Source organism: Aquarana catesbeiana, linkage group LG02 (assembly GCF_042186555.1).
Source record: "Aquarana catesbeiana isolate 2022-GZ linkage group LG02, ASM4218655v1, whole genome shotgun sequence".
Lineage (NCBI taxonomy): Eukaryota > Metazoa > Chordata > Amphibia > Anura > Ranidae > Aquarana > Aquarana catesbeiana.
The window spans coordinates 393,736,015-393,752,365 of NC_133325.1; the positions used below are offsets into that span (position 1 = coordinate 393,736,015).

At 43.6% G+C, this 16,351-nt stretch overlaps 1 protein-coding gene across 4 annotated transcripts in view; it reads right to left on the reverse strand.

Moving 5' to 3' along the window:
• The window catches only part of ULK2 (unc-51 like autophagy activating kinase 2), a 171,410-nt gene that overhangs the window by 14,369 nt on the left and 140,690 nt on the right, over positions 1 to 16,351 (reverse strand). For 2 of the 4 annotated variants that reach the window (XM_073615242.1, XM_073615240.1), the window contains 7 exons: positions 13,620 to 13,765; positions 12,145 to 12,228; positions 10,549 to 10,832; positions 5,946 to 6,139; positions 2,133 to 2,242; positions 1,348 to 1,482; positions 259 to 473 (listed from right to left, as the gene is read on the reverse strand). In XM_073615242.1, the coding sequence (XP_073471343.1) occupies positions 259 to 473; positions 1,348 to 1,482; positions 2,133 to 2,242; positions 5,946 to 6,139; positions 10,549 to 10,832; positions 12,145 to 12,228; positions 13,620 to 13,765 (1,168 nt within the window). Of the gene's footprint in view, positions 1 to 258; positions 474 to 1,347; positions 1,483 to 2,132; positions 2,243 to 5,945; positions 6,140 to 10,548; positions 10,833 to 12,144; positions 12,229 to 13,619; positions 13,769 to 16,351 lie in introns of all 4 variants that reach the window. The other 2 variants (XM_073615239.1, XM_073615241.1) reach the window with 1 other exon arrangement.

Consider the following 16,351-nt stretch of genomic DNA (forward strand, 5'->3'; position numbering starts at 1 on the left):
GGGAACCATTTTATTGGAGGCTGTATACTTAGCATACTTAATATTTAGGAGCAGTGTATACATCGCTCCTGCACCGCTTCAAAGACGCTGCTTGCAGGATTTTTTTTTTGTCCTGCAAGCGCACCGCTCCAATGTGAAAGCACTCAGGCTGCCACACTGGGGAGGCTTTAGAGGCACTTTTCAGGCGTTATTTTTAGCACTACAACGCCTGAAAAGCATCTTCAGTGTGAAAGGGGTCTACAGGAGGAGAGACAGTACCTCCATCAGAGTCTCTTCAGGTAGCTCCGGTGCTTCAAATGTAATGAAATCTTCCAGGCTGGGAGGGGATGTACCATAGGACATATATTTCATGCTTGGGGCTACATCAGCTCCAGGAGGAGACGAACCCATGTGAATACCAGAAGGAGATCCCATATGCACACGACCACTGGTGGAGCAGAGAGAGCCTCCAGAGCTGTTTGAGCCAACTGCAAGTTACAAAACACACTTTTATTATTATCTTCTAAAGAAAGGAGAAAGGTACATAAATTCATTTGACTGCACTGGTAACGTTAATTGATGTAAAATAATAGTTTAGTTTAATCATAGCACTTTACAAAAAAAATGAGGAAAAAACATTGGTTGGATAAATACAATATAAACAAATTATTTTTCTTGTTCCTAAAACGGGAAAGAAGAACAAAATCAGAAGCAGTAATAAAGTAATTGGTTTGAATCCCAACCACTATCTGCATGGAGATTAAATGTCCTCCCTGAGTTTGCTGGGGTTTCCTCCGGATATCTCAATTTCTTCCCACACTCCAAAGACATGCTGGTAGGTTAATAGTCTCCTGTTTAAATTGGCCCTAGTATGTGTATGTATGCATGCATGCAAAATGGGGACCTTAGACTGTAAGCTTCTTGAGGGCAGGGACTGATATAAATGTACAATATACGGTATAGTAAAACGCTGCGCAGATTGTTGGTGGCGATTTATAAATGCCTGCAAATAAAATATGAAGTGCTGGTGGGACCTGGAAACACTGCTTTGTGCTAGTATAAGGCTTTGCTGCGAGTAAAGCCACAATTTCCATTATAACAACATTCTGCATTATGCCCATTTAGAGAATCTTTGCCTCAATTCAAAAAGCTGTAATGCATGTGTTATTTGCCATAATGACTGTTATTTAGAGCAAGTATGAGACACATTCTGTTTAAATAGTGATGATTTTGGCAAATAACGCATGTGTATTAGCTTTGTGAATTGTTGTTCGAGTGCAATATTGTAATAGAGGAAAGCTGCCACACAACACAAGAGAAACTGACTGCATACACAGCTATAGTAAATCATACAGGACTTGCCTGAAGTGGTCCTCTTCCTCATCATCATATGTGTGCAAGTTGGAGGGGTAGAACTGTTAGGAGGAGAACCAACGGTAAACATCACTGCTCTTGTACTGGCAGAGGGCACAGTCAGGACACTTCCTGTACCACCTGAAGGGACTTGAAAAAATTGGAGATTATTATATATTTCAATTGAAGTAGAAGCACATACGACACAACACGTTAATGAATGACCAATATCTTCATCATTTATCGCTGTTCTGCTCACTTGTACTTGTGATCTTACAATAAGACCCCTTCTTAGGTATAAGGATTTATACTATAGCAGGAACAAATATGTGCTTTTGCTGGGCGTCACGTGTGTTCCTGTGCTTTTAGGGAGGGCTGGTCTCCCACCAGGCATACCTGCCATTAATCTATCCATTCTTACTATGGAGGCTCTGGAAATTTGGAGTTAGGTCTGTGGTGTATACAGAGGTCCACTGGCCTCTGTATACACCGCAGAGGTCCAGCTTGCACATATGTTTGCAAATGTGCGCAAACAAAACCCAATGTTTTTTTACGTAACTGTTAGACGGGACCAGTTTGGATGATTTGCAGGCTGGCTGGTAAGTGTACTGGAAAATCTTTTGTGCGTTTGTGATGTGCATTGCCCTTCCATCTGCACCTTGCTGCAAAGGCCAGTTATAGGTTGGGGTGGTTGCCACTTTTCTGTACTGAGCAAATGTAGCCTTTTTTTATATAGGCAAAAAAACTATATATAGAACAAGATAATAACACATCACAAGAACATTTAAATAGACTAGTACCTGTGTCCATTGGACGCTCAGAGTTTAGGCTGTCTGTGCTTCCTTGGTAATGTTGCCCTCCCAGAGTAGCTTTTACTGTCTGATCTGACAACTTTCCAGCACTCACAGACCTGTTAAAGACAATATTGTATTGATCAGTGGTAGTATAAAGCAGGGGCTTGACATAAATGGACATTTGCTTAACATTATCTTATGGCTCTGTATACAGCCATTAAAGTGGTGTTCCACTAGTTTTTCAGTTTATTAAAAGTCAGCAGCTACAAAAAGTATAGCTGCTGACTTTTAATAAACTGACACTCACCTGTCCCACGGTCCAGAGATGCAGCCGCCCAAAGCCTCATTCCTCTCCCCCTTCTCTCCTCTGCACCGGCATCACTACTGTGGGCACCCGGCTGTGTCAGCTTGCAGCTTCAAAGCTGGGTGCGTACTGCACATGCATGAGTCGCCCTGCGCTGTTCTGAATGGCTGAGCAATCTTCTGGGATCTGTGATGTGTCCCAGAAGATTGCAGGGAAGGAGGGAAGGAGTTGCCTAGGCAGCGCCGGCGGAAGTGGGACCTGGGTACCTGTCAAAACTAGGTAACCCCCCCCCAAAAAAATGACATGTCAAATGTGGCATGTCAGGGGGTTAGGACTCCTTAAAGCTGGAGTTCCACTTTTGGGTGAAACTCCGCTTTAAGGCTCTTACAATGTGTCAGGTGCTGAATCAGAGGGATAGCACCATCCTCATGAAGAAAAAATTGCCAGCACACGATCTATGAAGTTTAATAAAGCATTATCAACACTTTTTTGGCTACAATTCCCTTTTAGGACTACCTACGCCTAATTCAGGCAAGTGTGTGTGTGTGTGTGTGTGTGTGTGTGTGTGTGTGTGTGTGTTTTGTTGGGGGCAGACCTAATGGGGAACTAGTCCTCACAGTTGTAGAGCTTGTTGGTTGGGCAGAGCCCCATAGGGAACTGAGGGACTAGTTCTCCATCAGATCCGCTTCCCTTTTGATTGACAGTGGATGGCAGTGGGCAAAATCGAAAGCAGCTATTAGACTGAATAGTGGCTTTGGATCCACCCACTTTTGTGTTAATCAAAAGCAAGGAGGGCCTTATGGGGAACTAGTTTCTCATTTCCCTCTGAAGTTCCACCCACCACAGTACAAAATTCTCCACCACGCTTCGGTCAGTTGAAAGGCACAGTGGCTGGAAAGGGAGCACATTAAGAAATCAGTGCCCAGCATTGACCCACAGACCTTAGTGCTGGCCTTCTAATATAATAATGTACCGGTTTCTGACATGTACCTCAATCTAGTGCGAAAGTTTAAGTCCAGGATTTAAGGATGGCAAACTGCTGGTTTTATGAATGTTCAGAAACACACTGCAATGGCTTTACCCAATAATGTGGGTGGGGGGTTGGTGGTGCAATACCATACAGCATCAGCACTTAAAATTCAACTATAAGCACATTTTTAACTCTCAAAATTATTTTTTTTTTAAAGCAACCCAATATGTTCCATGTTTACATATTAATGAAGAACTCCAGCCAAAATCTTTTCTTGGGTTGGGTGGAATCTCTGATGCTATCAGTGCTGGGAGATTTGCCTAATTTTCCACTCTATACACACTGGTCTAGGAAATTAGAGAAAATTTCCCAATGGGGGCACAGCAATAAAAATCCGACAGAGGTTCTAAATCTTACCCACCTAAACATTTTGGCTAGTTATTAATTTCTTCATAGCATGGAACACATTATCGTTACTCCAAATGTCTACTATATATATGGCAGCAAATGTGCAGTTATCAAAATGATAGAAAAATGCTATTTTATTTAAAGAGATGCCATTTGTTTTCTAATCTGTACTAGATAAACAGATATCCGATTTGCTGTCACATCTCCATACTTCTATCCTCCCATACAATATACCTATAGTGCTCCAAGCACATAATGGTCAATCAACAAACATACCAATATTGAAGAATCCACACATGTCAGTGGTCTTTATCTTCCTAAGAATTTCTCATTTCGACTTTCCACTTGTGCGATTGTGTTCACAGACAGAACAGCCAGGAGTGTGACATCAGTTAAAGTTACCAAATACAGTGATGATTGGACTGATAAGCCATGAGCTCTGCTTAGAGCCAGAGTTGATGGGTTTTGGCTCCCATGAGAAGTGCTTCTCTTCCCATGCAAGCCAAAGGGCATGCAAAAGCAGTTGAACTATACCAAGTGCAGGTCAACTGCCCCTGCAATGAATTCTGAATTATCTCAGAAACATCTCAAAACTGCATTTGCCTTTCAAAGCCCTGTAGACACTGGCCCCTATTAGTTCTCTCCTCCTGTCACCATGTTCCCTCTTGTCAGCATAAGTATAAATGCAGTTGATCAGCTCCTAGTGCTGCTGTGCAAGAGATGACAACAGGCTGATATCAAAACATATTTAGGTACTTATGCTAGTTGTATGGTAGAACATTTTTTGTAAAGGAATACATAACTACATGAAATGGTATTTTTGACACTTTTTTATGTGAAATGGTAGGGGTACAATGTACCCGTTACCAATTCACAAAGGGGGGGAGGCTGGGATCTGGGGGTGCCCTTGTTAAAGGGGGCTTCCAGATTCCGATAAGCCCCCCCCCCCGCCCACAGACCCCCCACAACCACCGGGCAAGGGTTGTGGGGATGAGGCCCTTGTCCCAATCAACATGGGGACATCCTCCTCATATTGAGGGCATGTGGCCTGGTACGGTTCAGGAGGGGGGGGGGCGCTCTCTCGTCCTCTCCTCTTTCCCTGCCAGGTTGCGTGCACGGATAAGGGTCTGGTGTGGATTTCTGAGGGAACCCCACACCATTTAAAAAAAAATTTTGGTGCAGAGTTTCCCCTTAAAATCCATACTAGACTCTTTGATTTTTGGGGGAAGCCCCATGCCATTTTTTTTTTTTTTTTGGCGCGGAGTTCCCCTTAATATCCATACCAGACCTGGGGATGAGGCCCTTGTCCCCATCAACATGGGGACAAGGTGCTTTGGGAGGCTACTCCAAAGCACCCTCCCCGTGTTGAGGGCATGTGGACTGGTATGGTTCAGGAGGGGGGCAATCTCTTGTCCCCCCCTCTTTTCCTGCAGCTTGCCAGGTTGCGTGCTCGAATAAGGGTCTGGTATCGATTTTTGGGGGGACCCCGCGCAATTTTTTTTATACATTTTGGTTTGGGGTTCCCCTTAGTATTCATACCAGATCCAAAGGGTCTGGATAAGTTTTATCCATATTGCCAGGACCCGACAATTCATTACAGCTGCGATCAGTTTTAAATTACTGTTCTAAACACAGGAAAACTGCGCCACTTTACAGGCATACTATAGACACTGCCCCAGGCACGATATTTAAAGGAATATTTCATTTTTATTGTTTCACAGACTGCCATTTTTAAAACTTTTTTTTGCATCGATACATGTCCCCTGGGGCAGGACCTGGGTCCCCATACACTTTTTATGACAATAACTTGCATATAAGCCTTTAAAATGAGCACTTGATTTTTCATGTCCGTGTCCCATAGACTTTAATGGTGTTCGTCCGAATTTTTTACCTGTTCGCATGTTCTGGTGCGAACCGAACCGGGGGGGGGGGGGGGGGGGGGGGAGGGGGGTTCGGCTCATCCTTAGTTGTCATAAGTTATCCCATGAACAGATTTTTTAAATGAGGTCCTTTATAAAGAAACCAACACCAGTTCATGTGCCCTTATAGTTACATTTACAGGTTTTTTAGGACAGAAATTACATATCAAGGTCATACAGTAAAAAGCACGTATGGAGAATTAAACAGGGAAACTTACCTTCCAAAAGTAGCTTTTCCATGTTCTGCATTGCTGGATTTCTCATGGCCATGCAAACAAAGGAAAGGAGAGAAATCCCTTGGATCACACAAGTCTTTGGCCTGTGCAGAAGCATCTGCATGTCCCTGACGATTAGCTAGAGCAAGCAGATTGGATGAAGCCTGGGTTTTAGGGATCTTGAATGGAGCAGTTGTCTGGAAAAAAAGCAATACCATTAAAAATGAGATTTACAGAGGTTTTCTATATAATACACCGCCATCTGGGTATAGCCACAGATGGGCATGTTGGCAGCAGGCCACTGCTGTACAAATTATTTTATTAAACACAAAGATACTAGGAGTTATGGTATGAATCTACAAGACTGAACAGCAATTGGCTCATTCACTCATTGGCACGGTTAACTGTTGCTGTTGAATTTGTGAATATTTTATTACTATAGTGATGCACGTCAGTTAAGTAGTTAGACTAGAACTCCAGCCAGGTGGTTCTGGATAAAGCCGGGTACAGTTAAAACCACTTATATTTTCACTGTTATCTGTAGTCCCATTTTAGAAACTTTCCTCTCACTTCCTGTACAGGTGACTGGTGCCACCACAAGAGGAAGTGAGAGAAAAATCTTACCACACTAATGTCCTGAATAACCATATATACTTTTAAATGTCTTAGGTTTTAGACCCTTTTCTGTGTGTAAAAAAAAAAAAAAGGCTAAAATACTGGGGCTGCTGACCTAATACAAGTTATCTGGCTGTTAGCCTTATCCACTGTGTTCTAATTGGTGACTTAGCCTAGGTTCACACTAAAACGGTGGGGGAAATCCCAGGATATGTGTGCGTTTCCCACACCGCATTCAAATCGCACTGCCCTTGCGATCTGCAGCGGGCGTTAGTGCAATCTTAAGGACACCCAAAATGCAGGTCTCAAATGCAGTGCATTTGCTTGCACCGGATCACATGGTACAAACATACCATGTGATCCGGATGCAGTGTGGTTCCAAAACTGGTGCATGCATGACTTTGGTGCAATGCGGTGCGATTTGAGCCCTTTCAAAATTAATGGCAAATTCAACAGGAATGTGGTGTGGTTCCTGTGAGATTCATATGCAATTCATAGTGTGAACCGAGGCTTAATCTTATTCAAGTAAGTGGGTTAGCAATAGTAGCCTCAATTTTCCCCTCATGATCGGTTTCCTTTAAAGGAGAAGTACAGCCAAAGCTTATAAAAATAAGCTCTGCGCCAATACAAAAATTTAAATATAAAATATAAATACTAAGCTGCTCCCCTGAAAAGTGAAATACACTCCTGGGTGAAAAAAACGTGAAAGAAAAGGGGGGCGCTAGTTTAATTAATCTACATAGAAAATGTGGAAAAAAAATGTGAAAAAACTAAACTCACACACACAAAAAACTTTAAAAAAAAACACTCCAGACAAAATCCTTACAATGAGGATCTTGAAATTGGTAGAATATTATAAACAAATATCAAGTGTTAAAGGCACAGTCCCAAATAAAATGTGATTTTCCAAATTCAACAAATTATTGCAAGGTCATCTTATGTCCTATGCTTGATAGTGGGTAATCCTTCACCATATCATTAACATACACCCAACGTGAGCAGATGGAAAAGCTGCTTACCAGATGTAACGGACTTCTTTAATTAAAAAGAAAGTCAAATAACGCTGGCAGGATAATGCCTACTCGCATGTATATGAAGATCGGAGATGTGCAGGAAAACCTCTTCCTCAAAGTGTAAGGCAGGATATGCAAAAACAATCAAAAAACTCCCATAGCATAATACTGTTTAATACAAACATAAGGATATAAAAGAAAAGCCAAATGACTCCTTACATTAAAAAGTGCCTACCCGGCACTGCTGGCTTGTCACACATAGGAAGGCTGGATAAGCTGGACCTTTACCGCATTCCACCTCTGTGAAGGGCATTCGCTCCACCGACCACAGCAGACAACCAGACACCCGGAAATGGCGTGGGGTAACGTGATCAGGTACCGCCTTGACGTACGTTTCATGATTACGTCTTCAGGAGGCGTCCTTATGTTTTAATTAGACAGTATTATCGCTTGTTTGGCTGTACTTCTCCTGTGGCTCACAGGAATGCAGTACGTTATGCACTCCTGTGACCCATTTTTAGCAGACAGCTGGTTGAAGCCCACTGTCAGCTGACGTCACCGAGACGGTACAGGCTTGGGAAAGATTGCGATCATATGGTCGGGATCCGCCCACATGCCCCGACAGGCACCCACCCCTCCACAGCCCAGCGCTCCAGGGCAGAGCAGAGAGCCGCTGAGTGGCAGCTTGTTTGCTCGCTCGGTTCTCAGCCTTAGAGCCGGCGGGGGACAGATGCAGCATTGGACCGATGCAGCATCCACCTAGGAGATGTTCAGTCTTCAGCTGATTGCCATTTTTGAATGAAAGCTAATTTTGCAACCATAATAGAGCCTGTATCAACAGCTCTGAACATCAGTTTGACATTCCTTTTAGATGCTTCCGAGAGAAATTATTCATATAATTGCCCAGTGCTTTTGACGTACAGTTGACCTGCATAAAGAGGGTTTTGCATTCCCATAGACTTGTATGGGAATACAAAAGCCTGTCGACACAACAGGCCCTTATGTTGTAGCTGGATACAAGGGCCCTTGAGGTCTTTACAATTTACCTCACTTGATGTAAAATCATTTCCCCCTTAGTAACATTTCCCTCTATCCCAGTTCTGGAGGCAATTCAAAATTGTAGCTGTATCCTTACATTAATTCCCGGTGACACTGGTGATAAGGACAATTAGAGAGAAAATTTCCCTAACAGGGACACAGACAGCAATAAAAAAACAGACAGTGGTTCTAATTGCTCGTGCCTCTATCCACATCTAAAATTCATACTTTAACTTGCAACTCTTATTTACTGCCTCTTCATGAGTGTTACTCTTTTTTTTTATAAACTACAAAACGCTTAGGGCCTATATGGCACCCCATCTCTCATTTCTCTTTGGTCATAAGGAAGAGATAGGGGCAGTTTTAAGACAAAGCAGCACTTAAACATTGTTGTCGAGGGATCACTAACAATTTACAGCAATCAGCAGCTCAGAGTCACAGGGAGTGATTTACTAAAACTGGAGCAGACAGAATCTGGTGCAGCTGTGCATAGTATTCAATCAGTTTCTAACTTCATGTTCAATTAAGCTTTGACAATTAGCCCCCATTCACATCGGCACGATTTGACAGGTCAAATCGCATGTCAAATCAGAGCCTTTTGCCAGCAATAGGAGTGCCCCAATGGGAGCGGCGCCACACCGATTTCCAAGAGTAGTTCCTGCACTACTTTTGGCGACTTCGGGAACGATTTCAATAGACATCTGGGCATGAACCCGCACAGATGTCTTTCGAGTCACCCCCAAAGTTGGACTGAAATGTGGCTTTTAAATCGCGATAAACACCAACGATTTCAAAGCTGTGTTCATTGTGAATGAGGACTAAAACTTAGAAGCAGACCGGTTACTATGCACAGCTCGACCAGATTCTGTGCACACCATCTTTAGTAAACCTCCCCCATTGTGTTTGGTTCCCAGCCTCATATCTGTGACCATGGCAGCTAATAACAACCTGGTCACTGCCAAATGTACAGTAGGTACATCAGTGACAGCTGGTTTTTTTTTTTTTTTTTTTTTTTTTTTTTTTTAGGGGGGGGGGGGGGCAAACAACCAATCACCCCCCCCCCCCCCACCGTGCTGTTTGCCGGTCGGTCCGCCACTTACCTCATCATAGGTGGCAGGCAGCGTGGTGCAGTGGCTCGGTTCCGAGTCCCTTCCTCCTAGGCGTCCAACAGTATCGCCTGTCCTTTCAGCCAATCGGGTGACCAGTGTCATAACCCGCTTCCCGATTGGCCGGGAGGAGGATCAGTGTTACAACAGCAAATATTCATTCGCTGCTGTAGCACAGCTGGGTGGGCTGAGAGCGCATTCCCTGCGACCCAAGCCTACCCTATATATTGAAGCCTATTAGAGCCTCTAGCTGTAATCGGTGCTTCAAAGAAACAGCCCCTCCCCATTGGAATTCATGCGCCGGTGTCCTAAAAGGGGCCGGACTCATGGATAGGGAAGGTGGTGATGGACAGGGGGGTGGCGCCCGTGCACCCTTAATGGATGGGTCGCCCCTGAGGTACATACCAATGTGCAACTACACATCCACACTTCTGTACAGACTGCAGAGGTGGGTACATGTGTACTTCCACAAATGTTGACTCTAAAGACATGCTGGTAGGTTAATTCGATCCTGTCTAAATTGTCCCTGGTATGTATGAATGTGAGTTAGGGACCTTAGATTGTAAGCTCCTTGAGGGTAGGGACTGATGTGAATGTATAATGTATATGTAAAGCGCTGCGTAAATTGACGGCGCTATATAAGTACCTGAAATAAATAAAATAAATAAAATAAATGAGTGAACAGGTGCACTTGTGTAAAAAAGCAAAGTTAATGGTATCTATCTACATCCTGATCCTGGAAGGCATAGCAAGTCAGGATACAGGACTAGTTTTGGTGGATATTAGGGGTTACAGCGCTACAGAAAAGCCAACGATACACATCAAAGAACAAACCTTGGTTGGAGATCCAATGATGGTAGGCAGTGGGGTTTTATACAGCCATTCTGAGCTCCTAGGAGAAGATCCCATGTGCTTTGTGGGAGATGCACCAAGACTGACAGGCCGTGCTGGCTGTGGTGAATGGCTAAAGCCATGTCCAGCATAGGAAGGACATACAGGATCTGAGTGCTGCTTTCGTAGCTTCTGTTTGTTCTGGTAAATGTCAGTGAGAGTCGGTGCACTTTGCAGTCTTGCGCCTAACAAAGACTGTGGGGACTGTGACTGTGGCACTGGGGACCCTGAACAAAGAATAAACATAAATGTATGAAAAGTTTATACTACAAGTCTTAAAGTCAGAGCCAGAACACAGTGCTCATGCACCCTGCCCCTAGCATTAGTGGTTGACTGGAGCACTATGCAGGGGGAATGCTAGACTGCTGGGGGTCCAGACTACTGCATTCTATGTTGAGCAACGGTCCAGATCTCCAGTGAGGTGCACAAGTCATTTTAACAGAACATTTTTTCATTCAAAAATGAAAGAATACTGACACATTCCTTACTGAAGTAACAACAAAAAGAACAGTGCGCTTTAAGGCCCCTTTCCCACTAGCAGACCCATTAGGTCCTCCTGTCAGTTTTTCAGCTGGACCTGATCAGACCCTCCAGTCTCCTCTATGGAGTGGGGGGGTGTACACGGACATGCATGTATCCTACCTGCTAAAAACAGACGGATGTGGATCCCCACCCATCTAGCGGATCAGGTCAGATGGCAGTCAGGTGTAAAAGGACAGGCAGTCCGCTTACATCTGACCGCCCATAGAGGACAGCAGGCTGTGTGTGCTCTGCATAAGCAAAGACCAGCCATCTGCCTGCTCAGATTACCCACTGAGCAGGCAGACTCCAATGTGTATGGATGGGGCCTAAAGCGTTTATTTGCATTAACATTTCAAATAACAAAGTAAAATGAAACCTTTAACAAGATATTTCAAAATCTTTAAGATTTACTGTGAATGAGCAGAGTTTTAATTATTGCAGTGTTAATTATAAAAATTAAGACCGTATATATAATAAATATATAGAAATATAATAAATGTTACTGTTCATATCAACAGAGAGTGTCTCTAGATTGGCCTTGCTTCACTTGATCACAATCACAGGTCTGTCTGGGTAAAGCTGTAACCTTACTACCAATAAAAAGGTCTGCTTAGGTAGCTAGCCTTAATTCACCTTGTCTCAGTTAGATGGCGGGCAGAATGAGTCATATTTAGTTCAGTTCATCTTGTCACAACACTTTTTTCTCCACAGCCACTGTTTTATTGCTCGATAAAGATCAGGCTCTTTACTTAGCAACATATCTCCCAAACAGTAATATTGCATTCAACCATTTTTAATTTGCGACATGAGCATCTGTTCAACCTGATGTACTATTCAGCACCGTATTTTTGTTTCTTTTCATAATGGGCTTAGAATACGGATTTAAGCAAATCTTTGCTAAACTATTGCTGTTGTTTGGGTGTCAATTTTTTTGGCAGTCGTAAAACTCGAAGCCAGCTGTCTAAGTGGTTTAAATCTAATTTATTTGAGAGCAAAATGAGTAAACCAAACACCTACCTCCTGAAGAACTTCGGCTTCTGGACTCATGTCCTTGAGGGTGACCACAACAACAGTGGCCTAGCTGCTCTGGGATGGTTCCAACTAAACAAGACCAAGATAAAAACCAAAGACGTAAGACTTAAATGCTACCTACACTTTAGAAAATATTTCTAAGTATGCATGGACAATATTAGGACCAATACATGCACATGATCAATGTTTCTGTTACAAAAATTCTGCCTTATTTGATATTTTTATAGCGCTGATAAAATGTCAAACTTTTATCTTGTAGTGGGGCAGTGCCTGCACTTTGAGGAATAATTCTAGGTGAGAGTAACACTTTTACATAGCGGATTCAACGATCGCCCCATGCTCTGGTGGTGGACTGTCCCTCAGCAGCATCATGTCCAACGTAGAGCTATTGACCCTATAGCCATCTTGATGACGTCAGTACCACAGTCCGCTGCAGTATGGGGAAAAGACGCTGCAGGGGTCAGTCTAGCAGTGCGAAGGAGCAGAGGATCAGGTACGTAAATCTTTTTTCAATGCCCATTAGAACTAAAGTAGTTAACCTCTGCAGTGCGGGTGCAGCCCAACTGCAAGGGAGAATTATCAAGTTTTCTAGAGGTGGGCTTTAACGTGGACTTAGAATGAATCTTTCATGAGGCAGACATATGCAATTTCTTCCTTTAAAAATAGTGTCATTCTGTAATCCCATTGGCTTGTGGTTAGACTGCATACAATCATCATCTGTATGGGGAAAGCTGGCAAGGAGAACCATACTCTTAAAGGTTAAGTTCACCTTTTCCAGAAAATAGCCAATGCAGTCAAGGGGCCCCAAGTAGATACTGAAAAGCTGTGCATCTTTCTATAATGTTCAGTAATATTCTTGCCATACCTGTAGGCCATTTGAGTCCCCCAGAAGCCTGTCTAACAAACTTCCAGCTAGCAACCCTCATGTCTTGGCTTGTTGTTAGGACACGAAAACTGTTTTCACTGAAATGCTGGGAGTATGGATTCAATGATTTTCATGTCCTTTTAACAAGGCAGGATGCGGGGGTTGCTAACCTGGACATGCTTCTAGAGCAGTGGTTCTCAATTCCCGTCCTCAGGACCCACTAATAGGCCAGATTTTAAGTATTACCTTGGGGAGATGTAGACTAGAATACTGCAATCATTAAGCAAAAAATGATATTTCAGTTATCTTGCAAACCTGGCCTGTTAGTGGGTCCTGAGGACAGGAGTTGAGAACCACTGTTCTAGAGGGACCAAAATGTAAAAAGTTATGACAATACAAATTGCACAGTTTTTTAATATCTATCGAGTCTCCTTGACTGCATAGGCCATTTTCAGGAAAAGGTGAACTTGGGCTTTAAGGCCAAGTAAGCTAGAGGAGAGCTTGAGATTCTACTGAGCATACATTTCCACACGAATCTGTTTGGAAACGGTTACCACTACATTTCCATTTATCCAGTGCGACTTTTAACACTTACCTAATGGTGATGGAGAATAAGGTCTTGAAGAGCCAGTGGACAAGCGGCGTCCGATGGCTTGCACCACATCTGTGGAGCTGGGAGACCCAGAGCCAACTTTGAGAAAGCCCATGGGGCTGGTATTTGAGCGCCTCACTGCACCAGATCTGCTGTGGGAAGAGGAGAAATTAAAAACTGTAAAGGTTTGTGTTCTGTAACATATGATGCAAAATGAAGGCTTTAAACATTCACAGCTCTACAAAAATAAAAGCACAGCAGTAACAAACTTGGCAATTAAATTTCTAAACACTTGAGTTAAGTGCCATCACTCTAATCCTCAACAGTCTACTGTAAATGCATTTAAGGGGGGAGACTACTGTGCATTTTTTAATAAAACGTAAAAGGCAGGAACAAATAGGAACAAATAAACACAACAACGACAAGTATGCTAGGTACATTTTAGCAGGGTTAACATAATTTTTATAGAGAGATGTAAATAGAGACTACTTGTACACCTGCATATTAGAAGGACAGCCTTTTCACACAACTGTAAAAGCTGACCTCCTGGCATGATCTTAATTGCATGCCCACATTGGTGCAGATTGGAATATTGTAAGCATGCAATCACTGTAATTAGAGCCGACTACTACAGCAATGCTCTGTATCTACAGTGGTCCCATGAAATATGCATACTTACATTGGCAAGTTGAAGCAATGTAACCATGCAATTAAAGTGTTACTAAGCCCAGGACCCTGCAATCACTATACCTGGTCCTCCACAGTACACAGAACATGGAAATGCAATTATTTTAGTAAATATAATTTTCTAAATACCTTTTCTCATCAGCAGTATAGATCTGTGTTGCGATTTCTATCAGTTCCTGGTGAAGCTTGTAGCACTGAGCTGTCCTATAAGGATGCAGGGCTCCTGACCCTCTATTTGGACATATCTGGACAGTGCTGATTGGCCCTGTGCTGATCACATGCACTCTCCCAAGAAAAAAAACCTCTCTAGAAATACACATCAAACTGAGCATGTGCAGCCTGACTCTAAAGGCTCTGTCTTATCAAGACTGCCCCTCAAGTCCAGGGGGGCAGTGCAAGAGGGGGAGGATCTGAGCATACAAGACCAAGCAGAATTTTTACACAAAGTGGAGGATTAACCCCTTAGGTTCCACAGTGAGTACAACAAGCATGCTTTACTGCATATACAGACCGATTTTACTGTTGTGGGTTTAGTAACACTTTAAGATCATACTTGGGATTCAGCCTTAATAACGATTCACTTTAAAGTAGAACTTCAGCCAAAACCTCCCAGCCAGAATTAGACTCTCTATCTAATTTTTATTTTGCAGTTTTGTGTCTCTGTTTAGTATATTCCCCTAATTTCTGTTCTAATGAGCACAATAAGAAGTGAGGGGAAACACTTTACAGAGGTCACAGAGAGCAATAGATATTTGACAGATATTCTTTTTCAAACTTATCCAGTACTGGGAATAAAAAAAAAAAACAATTTGTAGGTAGAGTTCCACTTTATTATATCATACTGCTGAGCACTGAACTGCAAATGAAATAAAATTAAATCTTAGCAGCACTAAGGTCGTTGGTTCGAATCCCAGCCACGGCACTACCTGCATGGAGTTTGCATGTTCTCCCTGTGCCTGCGTGGGTTTGGCGCAAACATGAAAGCAAGGCTCCATGCTGCCTTGTATCAACGTTTCAGGCTGCTGGTGGTGTATTTCTGTGGGGGATATTTTCTTAGCAAACTTTGGGCCCCTTCTTACGACTTGAGCATCGTTTAAATGCCACGGCCTACCTGAGTATTGTTGCTGACCATGTCCATCCCTTTATGACTACAGTGTTCGTCATCTGATGGCTACTTCCAGCAGGATAATGCACCATATCTCAAAGCTCAACTCAAACTGGTTTCTTGAACATGAAACGTTCACTGTACTCCAATGGCCTCTATGGTCACCAGATCTCAATCCAATAGGGAAGGGGCCCCCAACCATCGATCCATGGCCTCTCTGCAGCCAGACCGCGAGTGCGGCAGGCCATTGAGCAGGCCGACCAGTGAGCGGGCGGGCAGGCAGGCCAGTAAGCAGGCTGGTAAGTGAGTGGACAGGCAGGCCAGTAAGCAGGCTGGCGAGCAAGCAGAGAGCTGACATCTCTCACCGCCTTCCCTGCAAACAGCAGTTCCGCCCTCACTGTGCAGCAGAGAGATTACAGTACTCATCTTTCCACAGTGTCTCACCTGTCGATCATCTCCTGCTCGTCAGTCAAGCCCACAGCCAGCCCCTTCTGGTGGCTGGCAACGGTGGCAAGTGACCAGCCGCATCTGGTGGCAGGCAACGGTGGCAAGTGACCAGCCGCATCTGGTGGCAGGCAACGGTGGCAAGTGACCAGACGCATCTGGTGGCAGGCAACGGTGGCAAGTGACCAGCTGCATCTGGTGGCAGGCAATGTTGGTAAGTGACATGCTGCATCTGGTGTCAGGTGATGTGGCAAGTGACAAGCTGCATCTAGTGGCAGGCGATGGTGGCAGTTGGCAAACTCAAGGCTCCCATCAATTCTGCATTATGGTGTGTTGAACCATTTCATATTACAAAATAATAGAAATATTGCGCTTCCATCATCAATCACGGTGCAGTGATGATTGAAGCGCCAACACCAGCCTTTGCCCTGACAAACTGCCCTCAAAAAAACACATCCCCTCAGGCCTTGGCATCATTTTCTTCCACACAGCTGGTCCG